The 19,766-nt window shown below is 36.9% G+C and overlaps 1 protein-coding gene across 2 annotated transcripts in view; it reads left to right on the top strand.

The window, feature by feature from the left end:
* met (MET proto-oncogene, receptor tyrosine kinase) overlaps window positions 1-19,766 on the top strand; it is a 143,277-nt gene that overhangs the window by 34,151 nt on the left and 89,360 nt on the right. For both annotated transcript variants that reach the window (XM_008111166.3, XM_008111167.3), the window contains exon 3: window positions 18,570-18,761. In XM_008111166.3, the coding sequence (XP_008109373.1) occupies window positions 18,570-18,761 (192 nt within the window). The remainder of the gene's footprint in view (window positions 1-18,569; window positions 18,762-19,766) is intronic.

Below are 19,766 nucleotides of genomic sequence, written 5' to 3'. Positions count from 1 at the left end.
TCTGTATTTGATTGAAGCACATTTTCCTTCCAGGAAGATTGTGAAACCTCTACTTCAAAAACTCGCCATACATTGTCTCTATTTTATATTTTAGCCCTACTTGTTATAGCTGTTTCCGTGAAATATCTTCAATATATGACTTGCAAAATCTATGTATTCTCGTTATCCAAAATCCACATATTCATGTTGCAGCTAAGTTGTTTAGTTGTGCAACAATAATCTTAAATTTCCTCTATTTTTGGAAATCTTATTCAAAATGTACTAATGTCAAGCTGAAGTATTTACAGAGATGGTTAGTTCCCAACACCCCTCCAGTTACTAACAAGCTTGCACCCTGTGATTGACATCTGAAATCTTCATCAAGAGTACTTGCTTCAAGTAGGGCCTGAAGAGTGGTGACAAGGAAAAGAATTATTTTGACCGTGGTTTTCCATTTCTGGTATATTCTCCTCTGGGAGGCCAGCCTGGTTCTGACATTGTAAGTCTCCATAGTAGGTCAACATGTTTCTCAACTCCAAGGACATAATTAGCCAGTTTTTAACTAACTGCCTTAATTCAGTTGATTATTTTTATAATTTATCATTGGTGGAAGAGTTTTATATTGTGTACCTTTTTATTGTTTTAACTCTATATATATATATATATATATATATATATATATATATATATATACACACACACACACACACACACACACACACACATACATATACACACACACACACACACATATATACATATATACATATACATATATATATATATATATATATATATACACACACACACACACACACACACACACACACACTATATGTAACTTTGGCTTTAAAAAAACCCAAGAAAGATAAATAATTCGTTTTTCTAGCTCTCCGTTTAATCAATAATCAGTTACATCCAGAGTATTTAAATTTAAAATAGTGTATTAAAATTGAGACTTAACAGATTAAAACTAAAGCTCTTCAGATTTCATAGTTTGTAGTTTGCATCTGGTAGTTTTTATTAATATTTTTGTAAATATAGAAAATTTGTTTCTAAATTGTATAGGATATTATTCTTTGTGTGGTGGTTACAATTTAACCAGTCTTCCTTTAGCAGTTGGATCAATATTACAGTAGAGTCTCACTTATCCAAGCTAAATGGGCCAGCAGAAGCTTGGATAAGCAAATATCTTGGATAATAAGGAGGGATTAAGGAAAAGCCTATTACACATCAAATTAGGTTATGATTTTACAAATTAAGCACCAAAACATGTTATACAACAAATTTGACAGAAAAAGTAGTTCAATACGCAGTAATTTTATGTTGTAATTACTATATTTACGAATCTAGCACCAAAATATCACAATATATTGAAAACATTGACTACAAAAATGGCTTGGATAATCCAGAAGCTTGGGTAAGCGAGGCTTGGATAAGTGAGACTCTACTTCCTTTACTCATTTCTCATTCTAGAAAATATCAAATATTTGTCTTCAGAGTATTTTTACCCATAAGCATAATAGATTAGTGTCTGGCATCTTCCTTTTAATTGTTTGTTTTGCTTGTTGTTAATAATATCATTTTTATAACCTGTTGGGCTATTTTCATACTTCTCTTTCCATACTATTTCTCGAACAGTATTTACAGTATTATTGGTTAGTTTCTACTAACTGTGGGAAAAACTTTCTTCCCCAGTTAGTGGAAACTAACCAATAATACTGTAAATAGTTGATATTTTCTAGAGTTTGCCAGTGTTTAGCATTTCATTGATAGATATATTATAGAAGCTGGAAGTTTAATTATGTGGGCAACACACAGAAATTCAAGAAATGTCATAACAGCTTAAATAAGAGGTCTTGGAAGCTTTTGATGCATAACACAGATAAAAAGATACTGCCGAGGAGTAAAATGAATATATGCTTCTAGTGTGTCTCTTTCATAAAAATTTGCTCATTTATTTCTCCCAGTTTCTTCCCCTTCACATAAGCTTTGTAAATATTTTCTTTTGGAAAGCACACCAGAAAGCTTTGTTGTTGTTTTTTTAAAAGAAAAAAAACTTATGAGATTTCTGAGGCTCTGGCTTAGTGCTGAAATGTATATGAAGCAGAACTTGCAATATGATAACCCGGACTGTACTGTGGGTTCAGCATAACCTCTTCCCATGAGGAAGCAATCATAAGGTAAAATGATAGCAAACAAAGATAACTGGGATTAGGTCTGTAAAGACTTAAACAAACTTTATGTTATGGGTTCACCTTTTGTGGTCATGTCAGCAGATGTTGAGCTTAAACAGATATGGACTGTAAAGGTTACAGTGTTCAGTAGACCCTGAATAAAGTTGTTCTGAAGAATATTCCTACATTGTCTGCTTACCTAGGAGAAGAGTATAGTTTAAACTAGTAGTAGGGAAATGCAACACCCCTTGACTGTTTCTGGACCCACTTACCATATTTACTCAAATGTAATGCTCACCTTTTTCACTAAATTACATATTCAAAAGTGAGTTACTCATTAGATTTGAAGGCGCATTAGAATCACACACATTGATCAGAATTTCAAATGCCAAGAAATTGAACAGAGTGGATATTCTTACATGAACTTCACTAATTTCAGTTTGGTTTGTGTATCCAATTTAGGATGTTGATTGCCTCAAAATTCCCAATACTGAATCTAGGTACAGTATTCCTAGTTGTTTGTTCTTGTCTGCAACTGGTTTTCATCAAATATTGTAAAATAAATTCCCTTTATTTAGTGCAGGGCCAGCTCTCTTCTTAGTTTTCTTGTTTGAACTTTACCTCAAACAACAACGGTATAAGAAGTTATACTGCAGTACATAAATCCACAATGTATGCTACAACTACATTATAATACTGACTTCCAAACTCAAATTTGAAATCTTAATTGCAGTTCATTTTGTCTCACTGTTTTATCCAGAAGATGGAATCGTGCAGCTTTTCAGATGTTGTAGAATTGCCACTCAGTAACCCAAAGCAAAATAGATGAGGAATGGTGAGGTTTACAGTCCATCAGCACTGGGAGGGCCATATATTCCCACCCGTATTTCAAAATTTTTCATCTCTAAGTGCAGTATTCTTGGCAAAGGGCATAATCTACTAATCCCCAGCGATTTCAGCTTGGTCCCCTTAGTTTCACTGAAGATTCTTGAAGTAGGAATAGTGCTGATGAATATTGTCCTTGTAACAGGTCTTAATTTAATTAAAAATAGAAGAGAGAAAAATATTTACGCAGTAGCTGAATATCTTGGACTGCAAAAAGAGACAAATGGATCCTAGAGTAGTAGTCAGATCACAGACAACTAATAAGTATCAGGTGCTGTAGGCTGTATTACGCAGGAAGGAACTTGCAGAACCACCACCTTCTTTACCTGAGAAAACTGTATGAATTAATTACACATAAATTGGCAGGCAACTTGAAATCACATGCGTACATACAGAGCAAATCAAGCCTTGAAGTCAATATGACTAAACTGAGATTGAGAAGATATGATTCACTAGAAAGGACAATAAAGCTTGGCATTTCAGGTGGAATGACCCAATCAGGGAAGCCAGGACTCTGAGTTTGCAAGACCAGAGTGAAACAGATGACAACAATGTGACCTGGAGGTCTCTCATTCACAGGTTTTCCATAAAATGAAGTCAGGTTGCCAGCAATTAATAGCAATAAAACACCTGGGGATGGTGGGGGTGGGAAGCTTTAGAGTAGTTCCATTGAAACTAAAAGATAGAATCCCAAAAGCCTCTGATTCACTTCTTTGGTATGTGTGTGTGTGTGTGTGTGTGTATGCATGGCCAGCTGTCCACTTCCACAGAAAAAATCCTACTTCCACAAAGCTTCCACTACTCAGGAGACACCAATGGCCCTTCCTCCAATGACCTTGCAGGTTATAGAGAGTGCCATGAACATGTATGTCCAAGAGCCCTGCCAATGTCCTCCACAAACCCCATCCTGCCAACTACCCAAGTGAAGGCTTTCATACGAGGACAGTTTCATCCTAGGTTTTATTATTTTCCCTCCACCACAGGCATCCCAGTGTTTCTTACTTGGTGTGGAATTTGCATGACCACACCCACTACCTCTCCCATAACCCTTTCCTATTTTTTTCTATGGCACACATCAAACAGAGGAATCAATCAACTACTGAACATACTAGAGAGGTTTGGGGAGAATTCACCATGATTTATAGGAGTTGTAGGGACTGAGATGTATAGTTCACCTGCGATCTAAGAGCACTCTGAACTCAACCAATAATGATCCTGGAACTCACTTGGCACACAGAACCCCCATGACCAACAAAAAACAATTGGAGGCCTTTGGAGGAATTTATAGGAATTGTAGTTCACCTACATCCTGAGTGAACTATGAACCCAAACAATAATGGATCTGGACTAAACTTGGCCTGCATATCTGACATGCCCAAATTTGAATACTGGTGGGTTTTGAGGGGAATTGGCCTGGACATTTTGGAGCTGTAAGTACTGGGATGTATAGTTTATCTGCAATCAATGAGCACTCTGAACTCCACCAAAGATGAAATTGGTCCAAACTTGGCACACAGAGCCCCCATGACCAGCAAAAAATACTGGAGATCTTTGGGGGAAATTCAACTTGATTTGGAGGAGTTGTAGTTCACCTACATCCAGAGAGCACCGTGAACCCAAATACCAACGGATCTGGACCAAACTTGGCACACATACCTGATATGTCAAAATTGGATTACTGGAGGGGGTTTTTTCGGGAGGGGGGAGGGATGGGCCTTTCTTTCTGGGAGTTGTAGTTTACAGAACCTCTATGACTAACTCCACCTACTGGAGCAGTTTGAGGGGTTTGACTCATTATAGTGGGAGTTGTAGTTTAACTTACAGGCAGAGAGCACACTGAACCCCTCCGATGATGCATCCAGAGCAAACTTGCCTGACATAACAAACTTTAAGTACTGATAGAGTTTCTCGGGTTTAATCTGGCATGATTTCAGTCGTAGTTTCTTGGGGTTAACCTGGCATTATGTCAGTTGTATTTCACCCACAACCTTTTGCATTTTGTACAAATAAAAAATCGACTTTTTCTAACAATCTGGGCAATGCCAGGTACCTAAGCTAGTAGGTAGGTAGATAGATAGATAGATAGATAGATAGATAGATAGATATAAAACCACATTACGAAGAAACTGAATAAAGTATACTGGTCATAGACCCAATTTTAGTCATTTTCAGTAAGGATGTTGTTTTTTTATAATTTGATTCAAAAGTAAGCATTATTTAAAAAAATTTATAAAGTCACCAGACAGCCTATTTTCGGTTTGAAATATAGTTTATTCTTCACAGAAATTAAGGTGTGGCTTTAAAAATGCGTAACATCTCAGTCCCAAGAAAGCTCATAAAAATATCTTTCATTTTACTGTCTCTTTCCCTCACTTAATCACTCTGCCAAGACATGATAAACTGGTCACCATTACTGTCAAATGAACATGCAAATATGGGAAGAAAAGATTTAGGAGTGTGAAATGAAAGCAAGAGGGCCCCTAAAATGAAATCAAGAGAGACAGTGAAATAAACACACAGTGATATTTCTTTACAAAGATGATAGATGAGAGGAATTGAGTTATGCTTATTTTGTAATGGGAGAAAATAATTGCAACCTTCCATCGGGAAACCACAAGGACCTTTATTGATCTGTTGTCCTCAGCAGACGTCTAGTAATATTTAATAAAATAAATAGAGACAAATAACCCCTTCAAGGTTCTCTAACTGTAATCTCTATTTTTATTATACATTTTTGAAAAGACTGAAAATAACAAATTGCCTGACCATAACTCGTTGATGTGACTTATTCTTAGCAGATTCCCACCTTAAAGTAATAGAGTGCACAACAAGTAGATATAGGCTCAATATATTTTAAAGGTTTTTTTTTTATTAAAGCCTATGTTTATGTTATACAAAACTGCATAACATTTCATTATCTCTGCTTTTGGGTCTGAAAATAAATGTGCCCTTACCCAACAAAGACTGGTTTAAAAACCTAAAAGTTATAATTGAGTCCCTGAAATTGATCACTTGAAGCTGGTACAGTACAATTGCTGGTATATAATAATATCTGAGGCCCTTTCTTATCACACATCGAATTTTATGTTGCTGATGTGCATCCCAACACTTATTGTAGCACACCTTTCATTAATGGTAAAAAACCTGTCAGTAGCTTCCAACATCACTGCTTATCCATGTTTGCCACAATAGGTCCCTTCAGCTGAAATTCCAATATTAGCAATCATGGCATGATTGCCATGTGATTGCCTCCTTTCCTCTTGCTATTAACAAGCAGAAAGAGGCTGCTTTTACTTCATTGTCATTTCCTTTTCTTTTACAATATTGAATGAGTGAAGTATACTATTTCAGTATACTGTAATTATTTGCTTTCTGTACGAGGAAGGATTTTGGCTACCAACATAGGCTGAAGAGAACAGTTGTAGGTGCCTACAGGCTTGACATTGCCACCCAGGCTAACTGTAGCTTTCTGAAGAACTATTTTGGACTGCTTTACTATGCTGTACTACTGTCACAGTTGGGGTACCCACAGCCAGCGCCTCTGACTATACTCTGCATCCTATTGCTCAGTGATGATTTTGTTGTTTATTCGTTCAGTTATAGAAGCATAGAATCATAGAGTTGGAAGAGACCTCTTGGGCCATCCAGTCCAACCCCCTGCCTAGAAGCAGGAAAATCATATTCAAAGCACCCCCGACAGATGGCCATCCAGCCTCTGCTTAAAAACCTCCAAAAAAAAAAAAAAGGAGCCTCCACTACACTCCACGGCAGAGAGTGCCTGAACAGCTCTCACAGTTAGGAAATTCTTCCTAATGTTCAGATGGATTCTCCTTTCCTGTAGTTTGAAGCCATTATTCGACGTCCTACTCTCCAGGGCAGCAGAAAACAAGCTTGCTCCCTCCTCCCTATGACTCCCCCTCACATATTTATACATGGCTATCATGTCTCCTCTCTGCCTTCTCTTCTGCAGGCTAAACATTCCCAGTTCTTTAAGCCACTCCTCATAGGGCTTGTTCTCCAGACCCTTAATCATTTTAGTCACCCTCCTCAGGACACATTCCAGCTTGTCAACATCTCCTTTCAATTGCGGTGCCCAGAATTGGGCACAGTATTCTAGGTGTGGCCTGACCAAGGCGGAATAGAGGGGTAGCATGACTTCCCCACTATTCCGCCTTGGTCAGACCACACCTGGAATACACTATACTCCTATTTATGCAGGCCAGAATCCCATTGGCGTTTTTTTTGTTGTTGTTTTTTGCCGCCACATCACATTGTAGGCTCATGTTTAATTTGTTGTCCACGAGGACTCTTAAGATCTTTTTTACATGCACTGCTGTCGAGCCAGGCGTTCCTCATTCTGTATCTTTGCATTTCATTTTTTCTGCCTAAGGGGAGTATCTTGCATTTGTCCCTGTTGAGCTTCATTTTGTTAGTTTCAGCCCATCTCTCTAATCAGTTAAGATCGTTTTGAATTCTGCTCCTGTCTTCTGGAGGGTTTGCTATCCCTCCCAATTTGGTGTCATCTGCAAACATGATGATCATGCCTTCTAACCCTTTATCTAAGTTATTAATAAAGATGTTAAACAGAACTGGGCCCAGGACGGAACCCTGCGGCACTCCACTCGTGACTTCTTTCCAGAATGAAGAAGACGCATTGGTGAGCACCCTTTGGGTTTGTTTGCTTAACCAATTACACATCCACCTAAGCGTAGTTTTGCCAACCCACATTTGACTAGCTTGTTTGCCAGAAGGTCATGGGGGACCTTGTCGAAGGCCTTACTGAAATCCAGATATGCTACATCCATGGCATTCCCCGCATCTACCCAACTCTTCATGACCTCATGGATCAGCCCACACCAGAGCTCCATGCCAGCCGTTGCTACCCCCAGATCCTTCAAGGTCAAGCCAATCACTTCAAGGATACCATCCATCCATCTTGCCCTTCCATTTTCCCCAGCATCACTGACTTCTCCAAGCTTTCCTGTCTTCTCATTATGTGGCTAAAGTACTTCATCTTTGCCTCTTATATCCTTCCCTACATTGAGCAGTGGGGCATTATTTCCAGGAGTATGGACTGGTTTATCAGCAGTGATAGTAACAAGGAATTTGGTTCTTCTTCTCCGGCCATGCAGGTGAAGGAAGGCTGCTCACCAGTCTGGGGATGCCCATCAAGAATGCTGTGGGAACATCCATAATGCTTTTCCTTGACTGTTCTCTTCAGCTCATGCCACTGCCTATCAAAATGCTCAATCACATAGAAAGAAAATAAATACATTTAAAATATCCTTCCCCGTTCACTAATTTCTATGGTCATAGAAGCCTCAATGGCCCTTCAGGAAAAATAAAAGCCTATTAGTTATATTTGCTCTGCCATTCCATAATTTCTTCAACTAAGAAAGCATTTATTTCCCCCTTGAATGGAAAAAAACCCTGTCCTTCTCAATCTAACTATATTTTTATTTGACCGTTTTGCTGTCAGTGCACAGCAAAAATAAAATCAAAAGCCAGACATTCTCTCGGTAGGGCATACACGGGTGGAGGGGAAGGTGGGGTTAGCCGGGTGGTGCGGAAGAGTGAGCGCGAGACTATGGATTGTCAAAGCAGCATAATGCTGACAAGTGTGATAGAGATTATTTTCAAACTGGTATGTTTCTGTTTGCTTCAACAGTGCAATTTATGCAAGACAACAGGCTAGTGTCATAAAGTCGCCTATGTTTAATGCATGCATATTTATACATATTTGCAAACATACCTGTGTATGTACATCATGTATGTTTCACTCCAGAACAAGAAGTATGTTTCCTGATTCCCATACCAATTTCCAGTTCATTCATTTGGTCCTAAAATGCAATACAGAGGAAAGCAATGAGGCAAGCAAAGGTGTACTCCCTCACGGCTTTTGAAACAATTTGTCTGCTCTTTGGAGCTCACTCTTTAGATTGTGTTTCATTGCTAAATGGTATATATCAAAGGCTGTAATCCCGAGCCTAAATTCAGTTTCTATTCCTAATTAGAGCTGACCTATTGATTGATTCAGTGGAAAGTTGGGAAGTCAACGCTTACCTACATTCCTTTGATTCTATGTGTTTCCTATATTGCGTCTAACAATTAGGTTTGAACCCTACCACTTACTTATCTGAGTTGGCCATGCAGAAGCCAAGGTTACACCCACAGGTCTATATTTATTAATGCATCAAAGTTAGAGTGCATCCAAGCTACTTTATCTGCAAAATGCTTAGCAACTTGTTCACAGTAGACTGTCAAGCGGTCTGCTTCCTGTTATGTTAGGTCAAAATGTAAAAGATCCTTAACCAACAACTTCACTAAATGGTTATTTTCAGACACAGTGGTAGTGGAGAAAAATGGGTTTTTATTGGCTGTATTACTACAGGTAAGGCCTTCAAATAGATTCTAGCCCATGTTCAATTGGAGTAGCGCTATATTTTGCTCTGGCATAGCTCTAGCCATCCAATTGATTTTTCTTGTAAACAGCTCCCAAATGATTCAGGTTTAGTTTATCTTGTTTCACTCCAAGAGGATACTCAGGATCTATTATATCCTTTGCTGAACACTTCCCCATTCCAGATGTTAATCCAGGACTCCCAGCAGAATGATCTACCAAACCAACAGGAAAATTCCCAGGAGCTGCCAGGAAACCTGGCTGCATTAGCCCCTGTAGCATAACATCTGAATTAGTCCCCTCCCTTGTAGAGGTTCTGAGTCCCAGTGAGTCTAAATGTGGCCAGATAGTAATTTGTCCATGCTGGACTGAATCACCAAAACCACAATTATCCTACCAAACATAGACGACACGAGCCAGAGTGTAGCCAGAAATATGACTGGGACCAGATGCTACTGTTAAACATCCATGATTATCATGGCAGCCATGAAGACCTGAGGTACCCCTATAGGGGACTCAGCACAGCCTTACAAAGGCAATAATTCGATGCCATATCAACATTATTAAAATCACGCAAAAAAGTCATTCCAGTTGATATTGTACATTTTGCATCTTCATTTATTTCACTGCACGATTGGTCAAAAGCTTGGTCCCAGAGCCATGTTTTTACGTGCTTTCTGAAGCTCAGGAGAGAGGAAGCTGACCTGATTTCGCTGGGGAGTAACATATCCAAGGGGCCCCCACTGAGAAGGCCGTGTCCCTCATCCCCACCAACCGCACCTGTGAAGGAGGTGGGACCGAGAGCAGGGTCTCCCTTGATCATCTTAACCTCAGAGTTGGTTCATAGAGGGAGATGTGTTTAGACAGGTAAGCTGGGCCAGAACTGTTTAGGGCTTTATAGGCTAAAGCCAGCATTTTGAATTGTTTTCAGTAACAGACAGGCACTCAGTGGAGCTTACATAACAAGGGGGTTGTATGTTCCCTGTATGCTGCTTTCTGCGAGAAATCTGGCTGCTTCAAATTGGACCACTTGAAGCTTCCAAACAGTCTTCAAAGGCAACCCCACGTAGATGGGTTGCAGTAGTCTATTTGAGTACACCAGTAGAATTCTATTCTCTCCTGATTATCCATGCGAGAACCAGGGTAACCAACCTTCTACTTTCAGGTCATGCATGGTGCTGCGTACAGTATCTAGACCAGGGGTCCCCAAACTAAGGCCCGGGGGCCGGATGCGGCCCTCCAAGGTCATTTACCTGGCCCCTGCTCTCAGTTTTAGATTTAGGCTTGCCCAAAGTCTGAAATGACTTGAAGGCACACAACAACAACAACAACAATTCTACTTAACTTGAGTATCTAATTGGCCAGAAGCAGGCCCACACTTCCCATTGAAATCCTGATAGGTTTACTATATGTTGGTTAAAACTGTTTTTTATTTTTAAATATTGTATTGTTCTTTCATTTACTAATATTGTGCTATGGTAATAATAGAATATATTGTGTATACATATAATATTGATACTAATATTATAATGTCATACAATATAATACTAATAATAATGCAACATAATAATATTAATTATACATTATATATTAAATGTAATACTAATAATATTACGGTATAGTGGTATAGTACAATATAGTAATATATAATGCTAATATTGTGCTATGCTAATAATATAATATATATTATATGTACATATAATATTGATAGTAATATTATAATGTCATACAATATAATACTAACAATAATGCAACATAATAAAATTAAATATACATTAAATATTAAATGCAATATTACTAATAATATTACGGTATAGTGGTATAGTACAATATAGTAATATATAATGCTAATATTGTGCTATGCCATTAATATAATATGTTGTATGTACATACAACTTGTAAGCTGCTCTTGAGTCCCCTTCAGGGCGAGAGAGGGCAGGGTATAAATTTAGTAAATAAATAAATGAATAGTTGTTGGGAGGGGTTTTTTTTTTTTGCACTACAAATAAGACATGTGAATTTGCATAGGAATTTGTTTGTTTTTTCTTTCTTTTCCCAAATGATAATTCGGCCCCTCAACAGTCTCAGGGACCATGAACCGGCCCTCCACTTTAAAAGTTTGAGGACCCCTGATCTAGACAGTATGTTATACCCCAATTCTGGTAATGTCTTTATTATTTTAATGTGGATGCCAATTTGTTTTGTGGGACTTGGATGGTTTTGGTTGTTTTGTTGTTCGTTCAGCACCTTACAGCATTGAACGTTTGTCAATTTGTTGTTGTTGTTATTATTATTATTATTATTATTATTATTGACAGACAAAGCTGAGAGAGATTAATGCTACCACCTCATCCAACCAAGTTTCTGTAATATAAACTGAGGTCATAAACTTGTGCAGAATGAAGTGCTGATTAACAAGTGTACAGTTCACCAACTTAACATTCAGCAGCATTATTTTCAACCCATGTAGACTATCACCACCACTGTTCGGACTATTTGAACCAGAGAACAATTCCCCAAGCTGCAAATTAATACCTTAGCTACAAATTAAATATTTTAAGATTTTTTTAAAAAAAAAACAACAACATTAAACCATTTATTCATTCCAAGATCTACCTTTGTAAAGGAATAGTGACACACCTGTATCATTTAAAATTTGTTTTTTCAGTAACTAGGACATGTTTTTCTATTTTGGTGATCCATAAGCTGCTGCATCCTAATGCAAAGGAAATGGGCAAAATACAAAGATTGTATGAGTACATTATATGTATAGATAGATCAATACTATTTACTTAGTACTAATGCACTAATCAGATTACAAGAACTGATGCACTGGTAATCAATATCAAAAGTGAATAATACTATGAATGATCTTTTAAAAGAAAATGTGCAATGTTTTTAATTTGTATTAGCTAATTACATCAACATTTATCCCTTTTTACCTTACGTAATGCACCATGGACATAATTGCTTCCCCTTCCTCCTCAATTTATCAGGAAATGATTGCTACTCGTTTCTGGAAATGTAAATTTGTAGCCGATCCTTTGTATTATATGTGTTTCTCTTGTATGTTAACCAGTTATTTATATTGATATCAATGTGTTTCTGGTCAGATTTGTAATAGTTAATTATCTTTTGGATTCAAGATTGCCAGTTTCCTCACCCATATTAACTTAAAGAAGGTGTAGACAGCTTGTGACTCCAGGTGATGTATTCTATCATCCTTCACCAGTGACTAGTTTGTCTAGGGCTATTGGACAGTGTAGTCCAAAAGCATCTAGAAAGCCACAAGAAATCAACCTAACTAATAATGTTCTCATGTTAACAATCCCAAATTTTTAGGCACAAATATTGAAAATATCAGTGATACAATTATTAAAATTTCAGACGGTGATCTGAGTGACATAGGTTCAAATTTCTGCTTAATCACAAAGCTTGGTGTGTAACTTAGCTGGAGGGATATTGACTATCCCAATGTATTACTCAGGTTTTGATGACTGAAAGAGATAGAGAGATGCTGCCCTGAGCTCTTTGGACAAAGTATGACATATCAATGTAATTAATAAATCATCAGATAAAGTTTCTAAATACCTTTGTCATGTATAAATAGTTTTGCATCAAGCTATCATGCAAAATGTTAGATTTTCACAATATGAAATTAATTTTGTTGAGCCAACCATTTGAATTTGTGTTAATTACATGGTGACTCAGGATGGTATTAATGTTACTTGGGGAAGAGATTGGGAATATGTGGCTCTCCAGATGTTGGATTGCAGCTCTCAGCTTTCCTCATCATTCGATGTAGTGGTTACACTAATGGGATTAGTAGTCTTATCAACATGGATTAAGATACGTTTGCTATCTCTAACCAACATAAAATGTACAGCAGTCTCAAAACATGCACCATGTTAGGTTCTATTAAAACTAAAATTCAGTTTATACAACATATAAGTCCAAGCATGTATGTATGGTTCCTGGATTTATCTTCAGTTTTATTTCAGTTTCATGTTTGTTGGTTTCCATGTCAGTGGGCAAATGAACAAAGGGTGAGACTGTCTTTTTGGGGCTGTGAGGCTTGACAAAAGGGAAAGCTGGCATGGGATGTGTGTGTGTGTGTGAATTCATTCCCCCTCCAAACCTTTCAGAAATGTTTTAGGCCAAAACGGGGAGCAGAGAATAAAGGTTGATAGTGCCCTCCCTCGCCCCCAAGCTACCAGAGCTCGGAGGAGGTGGGATGGTCTGCACCTCCTACTTTTTTTAACCCAGAATAAACCTAGATTTCCAGGTTTACTCCAGGTTGAACTGGATTGGCCTGAGGCATTGTTTGGAGAAGCCAAAGAAACCATTGAAATCTACAAGTATGAGGGCAATTTCAGCAGAAAGAAGAAAACCATGAAAATGAACAAAATCTGGCTACCACTATTAAAGAACTCTAAGATCAGGAGAGTAAATAAAGAACAGCACTCTGAAAACAAAGACAATCCAGACATGAATCAATCAGGGCTTGCTAACACTTCTCAACAAAGGATTCCACCAGGCAGGAAGTAGCCAGGTTTTGAAGCTGCAAGGCTAATCAATGCTAATCAAGGTGACCAATTGGAACATTCACACTTGCCTCAAACAGACAAGAGTTCTTTCTACCATCCTGAACATTCCACATATAAACCCCACTTGCCTAGTTTCCAACAAAACTCACAACCTCTGAATATGCCTGCCACAGATGTGGCTACACCGCCATAGATGTGGCTACACCACCCTGAAAAACTCACAGCAACCCATTGTTTTGATGCTTCAGGTTAATCCATTTCCCATCCTGCATTAAAGGACTGTGTAGATGGTGCCTTAGATCACCTAAGTTCCAGTGCTCTAACCATCTTGCATCAAACGAACACTGTCCAAAATCAAATTTATAACCACCTGTTTAATGTTTTAGTGGAGAGTCCTTTTCCATTCCCATTTTGCAGATTAAGTACAGTTACGAAGACCTTAATTGATGTATAGGTACATCAGTTTCAATAAAAACTTTTCTCACTTTTTCTGGATTGGAATCCTATCTCCATGACTTCAATAAATTTATTCTGATTAAAATGTATTAGTAAGAAATTACAGGTTAGTATAACAGTATGGCTTAAATAAAATTTATATATGAAGAAGTTTGGATTGGAAGTTGTAAAAATATCCATTGGATTTATTATTTAAGAGCCTTTGCGTGAGCAACATATTGTCCCAGATAATACATCTGTTTTCCAGTTTATGTTTTATATTTGAATACTTAAAATTCCTATCCTTATACAAATGTTACAGTGTCATTTAGGTGTTGCCATAAAATATTTAACACCTACTTAAAACAGACTTTTGATTCCACTGTTAAATGTCATCCCAGGAAACCTGAAATGTGTTTATATTACACACACTAGTGATTCCTACTAGCCTGGGTTAGAGAGCTGTGTGCTCTGATTACGGTATTGCATTTAGATATGAGAAACCAAACTTCAAATCCTCTTTTAGCTACAAATATACCAGGTTGTCTGAAGCAAGAAATATATGTTTGGTTGGCAAGTTGGTTGTTTTCCTTTTAAGTTTTTTAAAGTCTTTTTTTATAAAGTGCTGATTTTGTAGAAACTCTCCTATATGTATTTCTGTCGAATGTGTGGCAGCAGTTCATTAATATTAATATTTTTTTCTGAGTTGCTTCATAGCAAACGTGAAGTTAAAACAGTACTTTCAACTGTTTATGAGAAGAGCAAGATGCATTTGTGTAGAAATAGATTGGTTTTCTAGAGCATTTTTAAACTTGTAGTTTTTTTTATCATAAAGATCAACTGGTAAATGCCAGCTAGCCACAAATTATTCTATGAGCAAGCATAATACAATTTGACTGCATATCCAATTTGGACACGGATTAAATAAATTTTATGTTATCTCATCACATTCCAGTTCAGACCTACATCAGACAAAAACTTGTTTCTTATGGATGAGTCAACAGATACTATGTACTTTCATTCATGTACATGGAAGGAAGAAGCAATATGAAACTCTATTACTAGTAGGACCCTTGCTGAAAAACCATATTTGTGAGATTTGTCACTGGAATTTGGCACCAGACTTGCGAACATTTAATCCAACAAGAATGTCATTTTCTATATTGTCAGCCAAGTGAATTGTTTCAGGCAGGCATGAGGAACCTATGGCCCTACTGATATTGTTAGACCACAGCTTCCATCAGATCTGACCAGTACATCCAGAAATAGGAGTGGTGGGATTTGTAGCCCAGCAGTGTTATCATCCATGGCTTAATCCTTAGCGGTAGCACTGTTCTAATGTTTAAGGCTTTTATTTATTTGAAGAATAACTGTGATATATTTAGAATACTTATGAAGATTATGTGTAGAAAAAAGATGTCTTAGTATTGTACTCAGCTCCTTTTCCACTGCTATTGCACTTCCTAGGAGACAGGAGGTTGCTTGAATGCACGAGCAAATCATTTTTAGACATTTCTTGTTAAGAAAATGAAATCGCATTACGTAAAGGAACCGTTGGGAATTGCTAGCAGTAGTTGATTACATGTGGTTGAATTTTAAGTACAGTGCTCAGTGGCGGAGAGGAATGTATGTGTATATTATTGAGCATACCAGGTATCTCATTTGAATGTTAAAACAAACACCCAGCTACATATCCTTTGTGTGTGAATGCTGTGTGCTCAGCTGAGGTAAGATAGCAGGAACATGCAGAATTTTAAAGGTGAATTATTCCTGTCTAGTATAGTGGCCAAGCAGAATCCTTTGAAGACCATTGGTTCTGCAAGGAATTTTACAACATCATTACTTTCCATTAGTTGTTAGTATTGTTGATTTTGGACCTACAAGTTGACTATCTCTTATCTGAAATGCTTGGTATTAGAAGTGTTTGGGATTTTGGTGTTTTAAATTTTAAATTATCTTTGAATACCTATATTTGTATAAAAAAGGTAAATGTTTTCCTCTGACTCTGGGGGGTGGTGCTCATCTCCATTTCTAAGCTGAAGAGCCAGCATCATCCGTAGATGCCTCCAAGATCATGTGGCTGGTATGACTGCATGGAGCGCCGTTACCTTTCTGTAGAAGTGGTACCTATTGATCTCCTTACATTTGCATGTTTTCGAACTGCTAGGTTGGCAGAAGCTAGGGTAACAGCAGGAGCTCACCCCACTCCCCAGATTCGACCGTTTGGTCAGCAAGTTCAGCAGCTCAGCGGTTGAACCCACTGTGCCATCGGGGGCTCGATATTTGTATACATGTACCTAATGTACATATTTGTATACATGTACATGGATATTTGTATGCATGTATATAATAAAATATTGAGGAGATATTACCGAAGTTTAAATACTATATGCATTTATGCTTCATATACATCAAATACATCAAATGTTAATTTTTAATAATTTTGTCCATGAAATTAACACAAAATTATGATAAGCAAAAAATGTTGCCATCTTAGCCATCTGTGTAGTATTCTGGATTTCGGAATTCCACATAGGGGATAGTTAACTTGTATTATTATTATTATTATTATTATTATTATTATTATTATTATTATTATTATTATTAGTTTGTATTATAAAATCAACAGTCTAGAGAGCTGTTTATTATTTGTATCATGATATTCTGATGTCACCTTCAACTATGACAAGCTGACACAAGGCTTGAAGGACATTAACATTTTAAAAACTTGATTTCAACTTGACATGATAATATTTTTATTCTTATTTTGGCTTCCTTTTTAAAGGTCTGTTGCAGCAGGCTGGAAAACCAAATGACATGTCTTTATTGCTTTTTCAATAAGCAGTCAGTCATGCCATAATCTGCCTTAATTTCTAAAGAAACCCCTACAGTTAATAAACTATGAAGAAAAATGATCATAGTATTGATTATAGTACACTTACATTCTGTTGCTTTCATTGTACACTGCTCCATTTCATATTCTTGAAAATAAGAAGATCCCATATGTTTTCTTGTATTAAATTGCTTATTGACATCTAAATGGTCTCTGTTTATTATCCAAAACAGAAGACAAAGCATCAATGGTAACTGAATTCCCAGTTAATAGATTACCATTGAATTCTCCATATAATGTGAATGTGTTCACTTCCTAAGGGCTAACTTGTAGTATGTATGCTCTGGGAATATTCTCTAGAAAATGACACATTTTCTTTGTGTATGAATTGGAGGATTAAAATTGAACAAATAATCTATAATGATAATAACTATGAGAACAAACAACAACATTGGCAAGTTTGAATTTTAAGCACAATAGAAGTCACAATATTATTTGCCTCATTTAAAATCTTGTTTTATTTTTTGCCTTGTTTGCAGCCCCCAGAGTACTCCGAGCTTCATGTAATTAAAGAAAATTGATAAGTGCAAAGAAGACATTAAAATGCTCTTATTGATATATTTAAACATTAATTTGGCAAGCTAGAACACAGTAGCCAGGATATTCCAGTATGCAGTAGCTATTTGAAAAAGAGTGGAAGGAAATGGCGAACCACAATTCCTTGCAGAAATATTCCTTGCTCATGAAAATCCCATGAAATCATGGGTCACCATAAGTCAACAGGCAATTTGAAGGCAGATACAAATAGACAGCATTTATTCTGCAGGCACTGTGCTTGGTCAAAAAGTATTTAGGGGACCTAAGTAAACACATTTTCATTTTTAAAGTAAGTGTTGATTTTATATCTCTTCTCTGCACACTCTTCTGATCAAGAGTCTGAAAATGTACTGTAACACCTGATTGTTTAAGTTTGTTTAAGCTGCTGCATATTTAAAAGAAAATATATTGTACAGAGAGTAGATATACAAGTTTATTTTGTACAAAATTTAAAAATATTCAAAAATTGGAAAAGATTCTTACAAAAGAAAATTGTCTTTCTTTAACATTCTGGTAGTTACTGGTAGTACCTGTACTCCTTGAATGCCCTTTACTTGCAGAAAAACAGAATATAAATAAATAAACCATGAAATCATTAAAAAGCTGTCTTCTATCTTTCAAGGTGACTCTCTGTGTGGCACAGGACAGCTTTTGATTTCCTCTCAACTGTTTGGTTTCTCCGATGCGATTTGCTAACACACATCTAATTTTTTCAGACTTTTTCAAGAAATACTACCTATTGTGGAGAACAAGATGAGGAATATCGGGTGGAAGTCACAACAGCTTTGCAACGGATTGACTTATTCCCGGAGCAGTTCAACACAGTTTTGTTAACGTCTATATCTGTGTTCACAAAAGGGCATCTTACAATAGCAAACCTTGGGACATCAGGAGGCCGCTTCATGCAGGTGAGTAATATTGCAATTTTTGTGGTTTCCCTCCAAGATTATATTGGCTTCCTCATTTTAAAAAAATTGATCCACCTAGCTCAGTATTGTCTAACTAGTTGATGGTTCTTTAGCCTCTCTAGAAGTATTTCCTTGTCATGTTATATGAGACTGTTTAGTTGAAAATGTTTGGAATAGCGCTCAGATGACGTAATGCACAAAGGGTTATTGGTCTGAATTTTCCAGTTTCTAATATTTATATATTTTCCACTTTTTACTTATGTAGCTCTTATGTGCTCAATTTATACCTGGCAATCCACCAATACTGTTACAGCATATAAAGTAGGCAAGTTCTGTGCAGCAGCACTTAAAATTCGCTAGGTAATGAGCTAATTTCACGAGCTAGCATTTAACTTATTGAAAATTTGTAACTACAGCTATAGCTAGTGCTCCTACACCTAGTCTTTGGATTTGTGTTTGATTGTGCTCCCCCTCCTTGTGCCCCCGTGTTCCTACCTCTCCCTCTAGATTTTTTCCTGTTTCAAGTGTCTGTTCATCAGCAATAGCTTGTCAGTGCAGTCTCAAAAGATTTTATTATTTTATCTTAACTTTTATAATTGCTAACATTGTTATTTTAATATACAAGTGTTTAATGCCATTTTAAGTCTTATACTTAGCACTTCTTTTAAACTCATCTTTTAAAAGTTGTATTTTAATGCTTAAATGCATGTTTTTATTCATGTTCTACTGGTTCTTTTAGTGCTGGTCATTGACTGAAATAAAAATGTTCGTTCGTTCATAATTGGCAATTCATTTGACTCAGGCTGATGGCATGGTTCTGTTATCTTGCTGCTTACCATCTATTTCACTCAGCAGCCAGGGCTTCCGTTTTTGCTGCTGGGCCATTAAACAGCTTCATGTGACAGATTACAGCCTCATTAATGTCAACAGCATCTAAGTGCCACCATGTTCCTATAATATTCCCATTTACTCACTCTACATTAGGAAAATAAAGTTTTATTTTAT

This window comes from Anolis carolinensis, chromosome 5 (assembly GCF_035594765.1).
Source record: "Anolis carolinensis isolate JA03-04 chromosome 5, rAnoCar3.1.pri, whole genome shotgun sequence".
Lineage (NCBI taxonomy): Eukaryota > Metazoa > Chordata > Lepidosauria > Squamata > Dactyloidae > Anolis > Anolis carolinensis.
The sequence above is the reverse complement of the archived record's forward strand: the minus strand, read 5'-3'. Positions and strand labels throughout refer to the sequence as shown.